A 15,526-nucleotide genomic window follows, 5' to 3' on the forward strand; every position below is an offset into this window, starting at 1 on the left:
ATGAATACTACTGCTCTTAAGGGCTAGTGACTGCACTTTTCTGCAGTTTCAGAGCTTCATTCATCCCTAAAAGGATATTTGTTAGTGAGAACACATGTTTTTGCTTCCGACTTTGCTGGAGTGTAGTGATTCATATTAAGAATTATTCACGAAAACCATCGCTTAGGCTTCCTATAATAGCAGAAATTATCCTTCATTAGGTAGTGACAGTTTCCATGATGAGTATAATTATAGGAAAAGAAAAAAAATATTCCTAGGCTAGCTATATTCCACCATGTTAAAATTATGGAGATTAGTGAGTGATAAGAATAGAAACTGAGTAGGATGGTCAGATTTTATAGATGAAAAGGGGGGATGGAACAGTACCAACATTTCTAAAAATGAAAACATGTATACTTTTTGCTGGAAGGATATTTAATCTATCCACAGTAATTTTCTATAATATTTATCACTAGTTACCAGAATAAATTTCAGCAACATGCAATATTTTTAATAAATTTTTCTTGCATTCTAACTTCACATATTTTATTTTTATAAAACTAATTTTTTTTCCTTAGGTGCCCTTGAAAATTTAGGTCAAGTTTTAGTAGTACTGGGGCCTCTGACTCAAAGTACAGAAGCATGTAAATAACCCCTGAGAACTAACTGCAAAAAAGGAAATAAACAAAAGGAGCTTTTTCTTTTTCCAGATTTATAGAAACTATTGCACCCATGGTTTGAAAAATAACGTGTAGTTTTAATGATAATAAATCTTTTTCTGAATGGTATCAAAACAAAAGTCTTTAATGCATTGTGGACTGTAAAACACAGATTTTCTGTGACTCTATTTTGAAAGAGTCAGAATAAATTTGGCTTCTGCTGTTATTTTTATCACTATAAATAATGAAGACTACATGTTTGCTACAATAATCAGATCAAATGATATTGAATATGGCTTTTAAATAGTTTCCTAAAATAATAAATGAAACTCAGCTTGATACTTTGCCTTGTGGTGACTTAAAAGGCCAAAAAACTCCACTCAGCAAATGTGATTTGTGAGTAAATTACCCAAAAGTCAGAACTATCAGCTTTCAAAATGAGTGATCGCTGCTTTAGCCTGATCAGTTTGATATTTGTATTTAAATATTTAATAAATGAGCATCTTGATTTCTCAGCCATCAGCAGGATTTGGCTCTGTACCATTTTTCAAACCTGCTTAGATAGAATATTTATATAAAAATGCTGATCTTAGAAGTCTGGCTGAAGAACTTGAAGCAACATTTACAAGAAAAAGATCTTAAAATAGCTTTCAAATTCACTTAAAGTAATAAACTTCTAAATTCTTCCTCAAAGCAAAAATCAGTTCCCAGGCTCAAGAATATTTAGTCAGATAAATTATGGTCTCTCCTATCTACCTTATAGTGGTTGTATACATAGTTCAGATTTTGAGAAATGGGGAAAGCATTTCTTCAACTTCTCTTTTATTAGAGCTTTACTTTTATGTGTTCACTTGTTTTCTTAGAAATTCATGGGCTGTGAGGAAAAGTTGAGCTGGATTTTGTGTAACTTGGAGGAGATTTACTTAGAATAGGCCTGAAAGCGATCTTCAAATCCATAAAAGATAGCTGGGAACAGGAACAGAATAAACTGTAGTTTTCATTCACTACAGGTAAAAGCAGAAGTAATGGGCTGACATGGCAAGTGAAGGAAGTTTGATTAGCTATCAGGAAAACCTTTGTGAGAAGAATACTTAAATTTAAATGGGTTGTGCAGGGAAGCATGAGATCTCCCTTCTTGGAAGTTTCTAGGAATAAATTAGACAATTAACTGTCAGCAAGGGAATGACAGCTGATTTCTGCTTGATGCAAAACCATTAAATACTGGATGAATTTCTGTATTTTCTGTAATTTCCATGATATGTAAGCAGTCTGTACAAGTAATATGAAATGATATTTTGGAAGCCAGGTATAAAAAAAGGCTTCTTAGAGAAGCATGGGCTTAGTTTTAAAAGACTTTGGGCAGGACTTGCAGGTACTACATACAGACATTAGCTGCAGTCCCAGAGCAGCTGAATGCTTTTGGTTCACATTTTTTTCTGTTAAAATCCCAGTCTAAATACTACTCACAAAAAGCTCCCTGCAGAAGCTGTATTTTAGTGCTTGTAATACTGTTTAATATTATGTTCTGTTTCAATACTTTTAATAACTGTTTCTTATAGAGTTTTTATTTCTAAACAGGTTGACTTGGATGTTTATGGAATTTAACTTTTTAATTTGAGGCATCTCTTTGTTATAGTTCTGCCAAACATTTGGAGCACTGATGGTGAATTTACAATTCCAGAGCAAAAGCAAGTGGAAAACAATGAGGAACTGGCCAGCTCTTATGAAAGGAAATTGATTGAGGTAAAGTTTGTACTGCCCAGATTTTATAGAATTGTAATTGTAATACAATGTTTAAAGCTTAAATAGTTTCTTTGCTTAGTTGTTATTTTATTCCCCCAGGAATGTAAAGATAAATCTGATTTTTTTTCTCTTCAAACATAAAAGAAAAATACATAATTGAATGTACTTTTTCTAACAGGTGTACACTTTTATACTCTGATGCTGAAATGAAGTTTTAATAGATAAGCAAGTTCCATAAGGTTCTAACTGGTGGTGGTGAAGCTGAAAGCATCACAGACAATAGGTTTGAGGTTTTATCTAAGTTACAGTACATAATTACAGGCATGGCTGTGTTGGCAGTTTAGCTTTATTTAAAATGAGGATGTAGTGAAAGCTGTAGCTTTTTGTGTGCTTTCATGCTGGTTTCTGATTGCAAATCATGTTTCATTTTTGTATTGCTTGTTGAATAGTGCAGTAAGGAAATGTGTGATAGAAGCTACTACTTCTGTTGATATGGCCATGTTAGAAAAAGTTCTTGAGGCAAGATTTACTTTTAAGATTGATGTAAAATTCATTAAAAGAAAAAAAAAAAAGATTGATTAGGTTTTCATCCTAAATTTATTAATTAAGATTATTTTCAAGACAAAAGTAATGAAATTTAATATCTAATACTCATATCTCCTATTAAATATTAAAAGAACATTTTTATAAAAAGTAAAACAATTCTCTGTGTCTTTCTCTTGCCCAAAATACCCTGAAATTGGATACCCACATTAACTGATTAACATGAAGATGACTGAAAATGCAGGTCATGGATCAAAGAGCTTAGTGCAGTTCTTCTAAAACATTTATACTTGGTTATCCTTTTCTCACAGGGCCATGTGAAACTAATTCTCTCCCTAACACTTACCTTTGGTTGAGTTCTTCTGACTCCTTTCCTCTGTTTCTTACCTATCAAAAGAATATCTTAATTAAGAACACAGGTAAAATCACCTTCAGCTTTGAAAGTCTCCTTAGTTGTCTCAAGTTTGTTCTGCATGGTCAGGAGTTTCTTGCTGACACTTCTGAGTTTGTGGCTGTCAGTGGTGACACAGCTCTGGATGTAACCCACAGGAAAAATTTCCTTGCCAATCCCATTGGGAAGAGGGAGGCTGCATCTGTTTCACTTATTAGTCTTCAGCAATATCTTCCCATACCCAAACCAGGATGTAACCCCTGTAAAAATCCATCTTTAAGGTTCTTAGCATGGCATGCAGTGTTAGTCTCAGTAAACACTGGTAGGATTGGACACAATTGACAATGACTGGGAATGATTGTGAGTGTGAATAGGAAGTTCATCTAACGTGCACAGTTCCCAGTTTATTTTGGGATGAAAGCTGCAGCTTATTTTCCACTTGGTTTTGATGAAACCTGACTTGTGCTTATCTTCTGTAGTGATAGTAAAAAACCAACCAAATAAAAATCCACACAACAAAACAAAACCAAACCCAAACCAAAGCAGCACAATGCCAACCCTATTCTTAAGTGGTTTTTCAGTCTGTCTCGGACCAAAGAACTTGTTTGCAGATGGAAATACCAAGAGTAGAAAGTGGATGTTTTGAAACAGAAAGCAGTGATGGAGCATTTCATGGCTGTATAATAGATTTTTTGGAACTATCTCTGCCATTTTGAGTTTTACTGTTTTTTGCTTGTAGAAAAACAGAATTATTAATATTTAATAGGATACCTGCTCTGTTTTGCAGACCTTTGGCTTTGATTCTTTTGAGGAAAAGATGTAGAAGAACAGTGATTTTTGAAAAGGAAATCTGCTCATGGGAAAAATACACCCATGGTTCCACTAAGAGCAAAAGGAAGCAACTTCCAGTTCTGTCTCAAGTTTCTTGGGAAACATGTTTTGTATTTTGTGACTGTCGTGGAAAAAATGCCTATACCTGACAAAAAGGCATTAATTCAGATGTGGCTTGTGCAAAAAACTTCTATGAAGTCTTTGCTGCAAATTATATTAAAAAAAAGTCTTGAGTTCCACTCAAGATTTAATTTTTATTTATTTAATTTTATTTAATTTTTATTGTTGCATTGCTGTTAAATGTCTTTTTCTCTATCTAGAAGTGTGTCCTTCCAAAATAGATTGCATTATTCCATGCTTAGTGAAACATTCCTAGCCTGGTTTAAGTTAACTGCTTGCTCCTTTGCTGTGAAACATGAACTAATATTTTCTGTGTCATTTCTCTGGAGCTGCTCTCAAATGTGGTCCTGCTGGGCTGTGGAGCTGCAGTGCTCTCAGGCACTTAGGCTTTCTTTTGTCAACAGGGCTTTAGAGTTCTCTTAGTGTGGAGCCTCAAGTGTGTACATTAGCCTCACTTCACCTTCATGAGAAGGATTTGGGTTCTTTAAACAGTTTTCTTGTATAGGAAGGAACAAATCTAAGTGATCCTCTGTCCAAGGGAAACTTAGTTTATTTATACTTTATTTTTTTGCTTCAAGCAAATTGTTATGGGGAAAAACAGCTGTGAAGATGATTGAAGTCCCAGTAGGGAAACTTATTTTTTAAGCTTCAGTGTGGATGGAGGAAAGGAAAATGTGATGACATAAAATGAAACTGAAAGGATATAATTATAAGGAGACTTCTTTATTGTTTTAGCAGACTTTGATGAAGGAAAAATTAGAGGAACTTAATATTGTTATTCATTGCTCATTTTGATTTGCTGTGATAGTAATGCATTTTGCTTTGACAAGGAGAAGTATTGAAGTAATTGCTAATAAGTGATACCTGACAGTTGTTCTTTTGATAACATGTAACAAGTGATTTGCTGTTTTATTTGCTGTTAAATTTCCTTTTTATTACTTAACTTTTCTAGGGATGCATAAATTTTTGCATTACTTGTAGTGTTTTAAAAGAGTTGTTGAATTTCCATATTAATCGAGTCTGCAAGTAGAAAGTTGTCTCAAGGACATCTAAATTAGAGGGAGAGAAAACAGTCATGTATCAGTCTGGATTTTGTTCTTCTGGTAGAGACAGGCACTGAAAAATCAAGCATGATTTCAAATGTATAAACTACTGATCTTTGTATCCATTCATACATTTGTACATTGCTTTTTATTAACAGTCAACAGCACTTCTGCAGCTTTTCTCTGTGAATTTGCAGCTAGTTGTGTGCTGTGTCTCTGTACATGAAGTGAAGGAAGTTCTGCCTTCCAGCCCAGGCTCTGTGTAATTAACAGTGACCTGTTAATATTAACCTGATATTCTTGTGTTACACCACTCACTTTAAGTTAGAATCAGTGGTTAAGCTAGTATGGAAAAGAAGTTATCTAGAGTTAATAGTATTATATTACTGTTTTCTCTAGCATATAGTTGGCTCAGTTTAGTTCTTTTTTGCCTATACGTTACAGTCATGAATTACTGGATTTGAGGACTCCCCATTATAAAAAGAAATTGTAAAAGAACACCTGAAAAAGAGCACCTGAAATTCACAGCAGGAAAATTATTTTTATTTCTTAATTTTAATCAATGCTGTCAGGTTGTGGCTTGTCAAACAGAAGCTGTTTTTTCCTGTTTGCTTTGATTATGTGAAGGATACAGGTTTGTGTGGAACAAAGCACAAAATTAAAAGCAGGCACTAAATTAAACTGAATTCAACTGCTTTATTTTGGGGAACTCCCCTGGGGAAGAGGGAGAAGGCAGCGTAATTTAAGAAAAGGAAATAATGAAATTCACAGATAGTAATGAACTGCTTCCAGAAGGGAAACTGTGAACTCCTAAGAGATTTGGCAGTAGTTCAAGTTCCTGTGCTATTGTTGAAGGTGTCTGGATTGAAATTCATGCTGTTCAACTGTGCTTCTATGTTGCTGCCCTGTTGCCTCTGCTGTTCTCTGAGCTTTGGGTGGGGATATGAGGAGGGATTCCAGGAGCTGGTGTAACTGAGGAGCAAGTTTCAGAATTCTGCTGGGACAGCCTGCTGGAAGGGGCCCAGCAGTGCCCACTGTGTTCATCTGACTGCTGTGACTTTGCAGCCTTGTCAGTCCCCCAGCCCTTGGCACTCTCAGAAACATCCTGCATCACTTGATGCTCTCTTGACTTACAATGCAGAACACAGCCACACTTTGTGTCCAAAGAGACCACTCTGTTTACCTGTGAGAACAACCTGTGCCACAGCCTAACTCTGGTATTTAGACTCCTTTGACCTCTCACGGATTTGCCTGGAGTGATTGACTTCTAGCTCCAATCCTATTAAAACTCCAAGTAAGGGGGCAGAATACATTACTTGTGGATTATTGACAAAGTTTAATGCAGTTTGTGCATTTTGCATTACTCCCAGTTGAAAATATTGTTATTAATTTGTACCTGTTGAGGGCTGCATTCATCAAAGAATTAAACTGAGAACAGAAGTTAATGAGTATTTTATTAGAATCAGTTGTCATATGATCTTGCCTGATAGGAATAAAATTTGACATTAAGTTGTATTTTGTCCTATTGAATTTAATATCAATAGGATATTAATTTATTGAATTTAAACTACATTACTACTATTGAATTTAAAACTACATTTCAAATCAGGAGTCAAAATTATAGCAATGTCTGTTCTTAGTGATCAGTTCAAACTAATGCATTAGCAGTACTTGGAGAGTATGGTAAAGAAAAATTGATACACAAGTAAGAGATTCAAGAGTGTGGTTGTTTTATTTTTTCAGTTCAGAACCCAGTTATCCCTTGGCTTTGCTTTTCAGGTGGCTGAAATGCATGGGGAGCTGATTGAATTCAACGAGAGGCTGCACCGAGCTCTGATGGCCAAGGAAGCTCTGGTGTCCCAGATGAGACAGGAGCTGATTGATCTGCGAGGGCCGGTGAGTGTTTGGTCACTGCACTGTAGTGTCCCTCTGCAATAGGCTCCAACACCTTCCTCATGCTGAAGTGTCTATTAGCTTGTGACAAATAACACATCTGGGAAGAATTGGCTCTGCACAATTCCTTTCCTCTTAACTATTCTAGATTATGCTTTACATTTTACATTTTCCTTTTAAAGGAAAAAAGATATCATTTTATGTTTATTCTAGCTATAAAGCAAGCTAAAGAGCTATTGCTGTTCCAGTTCTAAATGCTCTTGCAATCTTGTTTTCTAACAACTGCTACTTCCTTTGATTCTGCAGGTATTTCTACTTATATAATGTTTTGTAAGAGCACAGCTAAAATTAAATGATCATGTGTCCTTCCCTTAATGGAAAATTGGTTGTAAAAGAAAGCGAACAGTCAGTTTTATGTGCTTTGTATTTTCCTGTGAGTTGCTTATACACAGAAAGTACTTTGTTTTAGCATCCTTTGCTCTTAAAGGCCTAATAATGTTGCTCTTTCCTGGGTTTTTTATATCTTTCAGAATTACATGCTTTTACAAGCCCCAAATTGTAGCAAATTCTAACATGAAGGACTCACGAGGGTGATATGTTCACAATTCTCTTGCAGGATTTTGTTTTTGTTTTATTGTTTGTCAGTAATAATTTTTATTGGCACTTATAAAATTGAATGCTGAATTGTCATTTCCTTATAATATTATGCTTTCTTAATTGAAAACATAATAACCAGTGTGCGGAAATTATTTCTGTATTGTAAATATAGGTCCCTGGAGATCTGAGTCAAACATCTGAAGATCAGAGTTTGTCAGATTTTGAAATGTAAGTTGCATAATTCACAAATTTTTCTCTTGTTAGCCCATTCGAGAGGGTTGTGATTTGGATTTTTGCCTTTAGTAGTTAAACTAATAATCTCACTTTTGTGGATGAGGGGGTGAAAATGTAGCTGATGTATTTGAATCATAGAAATTTGGAGGTGAATGACGAAGAGTGGATGGAAATGGCTTCTTCATAACTGTGTAGTGCTCTTCTGTTATTTAACAAACTTTAGCTGAGGTTTGTGGCTCAAAATGTTGACTTTGTTGAAATGAATTATTTCTGTTTCGTATGTATAAACAAATGCTGTCAAATATATGCTGTGGAAAAAACCCCGGAAACCCTGCGGAAGGAATTGTTTCACTTGAGTTAATTTTAGGGAACACTTAGATTCAGCACATACAAAAAGTTCAGGCAGAACTCCAATTTTTCTGCCACTTCATTTGAAATGTTAAGTTGCTTCATTGATCACTTTGATCATTATCTAAATCATTAGCTGTAGTTGCTTTGCAATTCTTATCCATAAATATGATTCCCTATTTTAAGTTTTTCTCTCTCCTCAGATCAAATCGTGCTCTTATTAATGTTTGGATTCCCTCAGTCTTCCTGCGTGGCAAAGCTGCCAATGCATTCCATGTTTATCAGGTAAGTGAGACAGCTTAACAGGGATTTTGTGGAAAAGTTTCTGACTGAAATAGCACATTTTAATAATTTAAAGCTCTCTGTATAATTTCATTAGAGATCAGCTAATGAACAGCAGCAGTAACTTCATATATATTCATCCATAGCATTGTGTTGATTATTCAAATAGCATATTCTGAGGGTTGACTTTTAGTAGTTTAATACTTTACAAGCATGCTAATAAGGAGGCTCCATTGGTCAGGGAGTGCAGCAATTCAGTGTTAGTCAGTAATGCCTTCTTCAATGTGCATGTAGATGTTTTTCTTCAATTTTGAGGATGGCAATGACCAGAAGTGTTGCTTGACAGACAGATGTGGTTTACTGTAGTAGCTCACTTGAAAACATCTTGAATAATGAAACAACTCTTTGCTATGTGTTATTGAACATGTTTGCATTGTGTTCTGCCTCAGGCAGGAATTTAGGGGTTTGTGCTCTAGTCTGACTAGTAGTTGAAGCATTGAAATTTTATTCTGTTCCTTGATTCCTGGATTCTTGGTTTCAGAACCAAGTGACACCCTCCATAGATAGAATAGCAGGGTGAATTTCAAACACTCTCTAATGTGCTGTCCCAGGCTGTTGGTATTTATTTGTGGATTGTTAGCTGCTGCAAAATTTCTCCACTTTTGTTTCAGCAACATGTACTTAGTTCTGAACCAGATAGCTGAAACTTGTTAACATTCCTCTCACTCTGAATGATGTTTTTTGTAGAATTTTCAATCATTTATGAAGTGTTGGCAGGTAGCTGAAAAATACAGGAAAACACCCACCTTTCGATCAGTAAAAGACAATGAAAAATAAGGCTTCAGGTAATGGAAAGAAAAGCCACCAGGATGGGAACAGTTAGTAATTTGTTCAAAAGCATTGAATAATCAATCAAATTCAGATGCACAGGTGTGTGGAAACCTAACTTGTTGACAACTGTGATTATTTTTGTCTTTCTGGCTTTCACATATTTCTCCACTCTGCTGTCACTGGCTGCACATTCTCAAACCCAGACACACGTCTGCCAACACAGAAATTCTTAAAAGCATCTATATCTCACCCCACCTGTTACTCTAATGATGTTGCAGTTCCACGACCACTAGAAAAGTTCTGGTTTCTCCTGCTTCTTTCCTAAGTTGCTCTGTGTTATTTTTCATCTGCTTGAGCAGGGAGGTTGGACCAGATGGCCAACTGTCCCTTATCAGCCTTATCCCTTCTGTGAGTTCCTTGAAGAATTTACTGTATTTTTAATTTTACTTCTAACTTGGTATCAAATTAGGTTACTGAGGAGCTCAATATTTGTCATGCAGTTTGACTGAACATCACTGTACAAGTGGCATCGTGAAAGTCTGCAAAATATACAGAATTCACGTGTACTATGGGTGTTCTGCACATTCAAAAGGAAAAATGAGATAAACTAATTCCCAATTTGTAAGAGGTTCAGAACTTTACTCAAAATCTGCTGAGGTGAGCAGAGGGCTGGATGTTGCTTGTCACCAATGGAAAACAAAGAATTTGTAATTGAAGGCTAAGCCTCTTGAGAGCAGGAAAAAAAGGAAGCAAAATATTTCTAAAATACTGGAAATTCTGAATCTACAAAAAGACAATTTTGAGAATTTTACTAGGTTTTTTATGCCTACAGAATAAAGTAATAATGTTGGGCATTCATAGCATGCTAAATTCTGTTTATTGGTATATTTGAAAAATGTACAAATTCTTCTGAATATGCTCCATTCATTATATTTTCACACTATCAGTTTACAGATTTTTTTAATGGGAAAAGTTAAATATAGCTGTCTAGAACAGACATAGAGTGTAGTCAGACTAGTTTGTCTTCAGTTACAGAACAGCACAGGTTGCTGTAGAATTTTTCCAGTGAATGGCTGTACATTTGCTCAACTTTGTCTTTTAATAGTTAAGAGAAAAAGCAAGCAAGAGTTACCTGTAGAAGTGACCTAAAACTTCTATAATTCTTGTTAAATTTTGATCATGGCATCTGTTGAGATCTTTCCTTATGGAAGAATACATGAGTATCATTCCTGCCAGTTTTTGGTCTCAGTAACAGAAGTCACTGGTTTTCTGCCACTGTGCCTGAGAAAAAGAGGTATTTTCCCAAATAGACATAAACAATTCTGTATGAAACATTTGAAGTAAGTGCCACATCTCTGATCAATTATGTAGTCATGTGCTTGCTGAATATGTATTTTACATTTTATAGTGACCAGGAAAGCATTAATTTAGAAAACTTCAGAATAGCTTCAATACCAGCACTGTGCATTTATCTTATTAAATCTCTGCCAACACATGTGCTCCTGATTACAGAGAATTTGATTCAATGTTGAAATTGTAGGAGAGGGTATTTACCAGGCTACCAGTATGTACTGAACAGACCCAGGCTGGGAGTGCAATTAGGAGAAATGATTGAGCTAATTTCTGAGAGTCCTTTTATTCATAATAAGCATTATTTTTACTGCTTTATCGTTTATTTCTCCAGTGGCAGAAAATTAAAATGCATGTATAACTCTTTGTATCAGCTGCATGAGAAATGAATTGTGGTATACCAATGTAAAGGCAAATAGCAATATTGCAGAATGTTGGTGTGAGTTAGATCATTACCACCAACTTTTGGAGTTCAGATTTCTCTGGGAGTACTTGAGTGAACAGATGTAAAAACTGACTCTTGTTTATGCTGGTTAATTCTGAGAAAGAAGTGTCAAAGGAACTTCGGAGAAAGCTAATATGTGCCAGTTGGAACAGGCAAAGTTTGAAATTCTGATTTGGTTAAGCATGATTTTTAGGTATGCTAAATGCTTATGATTGTGCTTCAAGCTAATTGGAAATTAGCCCTAAGGTGCTTAACCTGACTGAAAATTAGATCATATGTGTAAAACTGTCTAGGTAAGATGTTGCTGCTACCTGAAGGTGTTACAAAAGGGCATGAACCTTGGTCATTGCTTTTCCAAATGCAGTTCACATGAATGTGTTTCTGACATGGCTTGGTTCCTTCTGCATTTTCTATTATTAGAAAGCCAAAGAGATTGTCCTTCTCTCCCCTCCTCTAATGAGCCACATTGTTAACCTTTGCTGATTTGGAATTGTGTCTCTGGAGCACTTCACTTGATGGAGAGAGTGGGACTGTGCCAGGGGAGACTTGCTATGCCACAATTATTGTTGATGCACTTTGGAATTGTTGTGCCTCTTCTGTCCCTTTTGGCTTATAAATAGGTATTTGTGGCAGAAAATAAACTACTGTGTACATATCACTTGCCTTGGAAATGGCCAAAGGAGGGTGGAAAGAATTGCAGAGCATATCAAGTAGTTTGGAAAATTTTGAGCCTATAAGTTCAACAGTATCTGTTATCTGTTTTTGTGGACTTACAAATGCTTCTGAAGAATATAAGAATTAGGAGAAATAAATATGGGTTGCTGTGCCTCTTTGAAATCAATGCCAATTTTGTACTTGTGCTTCTTAAACCAGGAAAAGAAATTAATGATATGTTAATTTGCTCATCAGAAGGGCCTGACCTGGACAGGATAAGAATAGATTCCTGCAGGAACTTTGTTATTGTGCTTGCTTTTTAAAATTTAATTTTATGTTTTTAAATGTAATGCAGATTTGTAATGCTGTTTTGAAGGGCATTTCAAAGCATTTCTTTTTGTGTCATGTTAACATCTGCTTCACATGTTCAAAATCAGTGCATTTTTCATCCTTAAGAAAACCCAGATGTTGCTCCTCAGTAAATATAGCAGGAAAAGTTTCCAGCACCAGCATACTTGTCACATAGTTTCATCCATCAAATAGTTTCTTTAATTTCTGTTAAGGATTAGGGATTCTGGACAAGCTCAGAAATAAGACTGTGGAGTCTGAAAGCAAGCAGCATTTTATAATGAATCCTATTAGATGTGGAAATTTCAATCAGACCTCTGTATTTGTCGAGCTACACTGCACTCTTGCAGAAATTTTTAACTGGCAGAATTAACTGCTTATGAATCTCAAGGATTTAAAAACAAGCTCTGGAAACGTAGCCAAATTTTATGCTCAATTTGAATGGCTGAGTTCAAGGGGACAGTTGTGAGCAGCAGATAATTCAGCGCCCCAGTTTAGCACTATCTGTTACTGTCTTAAAAATTAACAGAGCCACAGATCTGTATCATTCAGCTGGGAGTGTTACAACAATTAGAGGGTGTATAAATTTTGGGGGAAAAGCTAATTAAAGCTGGATGTGCACTTCAGTGCAGTTACTGAGTTCAATTAAAAATATTTTTTTCACTTGTTTTCTCAGAATATAAAATAGTAACCGAATAATGCATATTTTATAATCTGTTCACCATGGAGTTGTTATGGGTTATTCCCATTCTGGATTATTCCTGTGGAGAATAGCAGATTGTCTGTTTAAAATGAAATGCCAGTAGCAGATCTTATTGAATAAATAAAGAATAAATCTCCACATGCAGTGCATCAGGAATTCAGAGGTGAAATAGCTGAAAAGTGACTGATAAATAGCTTCTGGCTTGCATACCAGAGATTTGAAAGTACTTAATCTGGCATAGTATTTAGAAGGATTTAAGGAGGTCTAAAAACCAAGTTGTTACAAATCATTAGGAAAGGGATAGACAAATAAAAACTGCTATTATGCTGTGTATGATCTCTGGTTTATCTGTGTGCAGTTCTGCTCCTCTCCAAAGAAATATATCAACTGCAAATAATATGGATGGGGAAAAAAAAAGCTTTTTCATTGGAGGAGCATATTAGAAATTCTCAGCCTGCTCGAAAGACAACTGAGAGGGGAATACAATAGCAGTCTTTCAAATCATGAAGGAAGTGGAGAGATTTTTAACTGTTTCAAAAAATGCAAATTGGAGCATCCCTTGAAACTATTGCCTTGTAATTTCAAAACAAATGCATGACAGTGGTGTTCTCCACAGTGTATAATTGGGGTGAATACTGAAAGTTTGTGTGGGTCTAGAAAATAATTGAGCTAATTAAATTGAAGAAAAATCAATCCAAACACAAAGATGTGACTTCTTTCTTAGGAAATCCCTGGATAGCATTATTTTGGAATAGTAAATATAATGTATCATAAATAATAGATACCTTTTGTTCTTACTTTATGTGTTCTGAATTAAATACATTTCATAATTCTCCAAGGAATTTTCTGAACTGCTGAAATCAGTGTGCCTTGCTGTAAGAACACAGTGCAAGAAACTTGGAGGTCAACTAAACATGAGTTGCCCTTGTAATGTTATGCTACTAATGACTAATTTAGTCCTAAAATGAAAATATTAAGTATGATGATGAAATATCTTTCCTTCCAACTAATGCTTATCCTCTGTGCATGGCAAGCTCATTGTAAATGTTTTCAGAGCACATCCTCTCTTTGTGCTTCCTCAGGTTTGTTTTGCTTCAGGTTTAGATCTTGACTCTTGTCTTGCCCTTCATTAGCACTGGCAGATTACTAGTACAATTAATTTTGCACCTGAGTAGAAAAATTAATTAGGTGACTAGTTGATGTCTTTATTAGCAATCAACAAATCACAAGGGTTGTTTAGACTTCACTGGATGAGATTGTCCAGGCTGTGACAGCAGCTCAGACTAAACACTCATAACCATATCTTTCAGCAAGAACATCAGAACAACTGCAGCTATTCAAAGGAAGGTTCAGAGGCTTATTCTCTTGCAAAGTTTCTGATGGCTATTTCTGAGTGGAAGACTTATAAGTTATAAACATTAAAGGACACAGCCACATATGGAGAAATTAATTTATTTTGTACAAAGTCACAGTAAAGGCAGCCTAGTCTGTTAAACAGACAATTTAAATATTAGGCAACTTTGGAAAGCCAGGGTCATGCTGGCAGAAGTCTTCTCTTCCAAAGAACCTGTCTTCTCTAGTTAACTGGTTGCTTTTTGATGCCTGCTGTTTGTGATCTCTGCAGTTTGATGCCCATCTTTTTTGTGGGGCAGACATTGTTCAGTCAGCCTGCCATTAGAAAATAATTTCTTGTCTAATATATTCATGGGCATAGAGACAGAATCCAGATATGAATTTTTAAAAAATTGCATTTACATTTTTCCTCTAGATGGTGATAGATACAGTTTCTTGAGTGTCTGTAGAGCGAGTTGATTATTGCAATAATATTATTTTGTCATATTTCTCAACTGTAGAATATCTTATTTTCTGTATACATATGGATTCCACTTTCCTGTGAAGTGTACAGCAAATGCCATTAGTCATGCCTTTTGTTGCTATAATTACCAATGCCTGACACTTAAGATAATGAAACTGAGATTTTATGATTCCTAAAGTGATATCAATATTTAAATGGCTTCTTGCAAACCTGCCTTGTTTGCAGAGCAGTGAACACTTTAGATTGTAAAACAAATAAGTTTAAAGATTAACATGGTAATCAGACAAGACTGTTACCATTTGCATATGAATAGGACACCCTAAGACTATAATCAATAAATATTTCTTACAATTTTTTTATTCCTTTGACTATCTTCAGTCTTGCTGTTTAATATTGACTGACATATTTGCTCATAATATTTCTTTTCATATTACTTTCAATGATGTTTAAATGTCTGATATTTTCCTCTTCACTTCCTCTCTGAAGGAAGAGCAATGCACTTTCCTATGAAGGGGTTTTTATCATAGGATTATTTAGGTTGGAAAAGACCTCTAAGATCATTGAGCTCAGCCATTCCCCAGCACTGCCAAGGCCACCCCTAACCCCTGTCCCTGAGCCACATCTTCCTGGCTTCTAAATCCCTCCAGGGATGGTGACTCCACAACTGCCCTGGGCAGTCTATTCCAGGGCTGGACAGCCCTTTCCATGAAGAAATT

At 35.5% G+C, this 15,526-nt stretch overlaps 1 protein-coding gene across 1 annotated transcript in view; it reads left to right on the forward strand.

Moving 5' to 3' along the window:
* The window catches only part of SNX29 (sorting nexin 29), a 100,137-nt gene that overhangs the window by 33,376 nt on the left and 51,235 nt on the right, over positions 1-15,526 (forward strand). Inside the window, exons 15-18 of the mRNA XM_085074807.1 lie at positions 2,275-2,381; positions 7,089-7,205; positions 7,972-8,027; positions 8,585-8,666. Of these exons, the coding sequence (XP_084930933.1) occupies positions 2,275-2,381; positions 7,089-7,205; positions 7,972-8,027; positions 8,585-8,666 (362 nt within the window). The remainder of the gene's footprint in view (positions 1-2,274; positions 2,382-7,088; positions 7,206-7,971; positions 8,028-8,584; positions 8,667-15,526) is intronic.

This window comes from Lichenostomus cassidix, chromosome 14 (genome assembly GCF_008360975.1).
Source record: "Lichenostomus cassidix isolate B80296 chromosome 14, HeHo_3.0, whole genome shotgun sequence".
Classification (NCBI taxonomy): Eukaryota; Metazoa; Chordata; class Aves; order Passeriformes; family Meliphagidae; genus Lichenostomus; species Lichenostomus cassidix.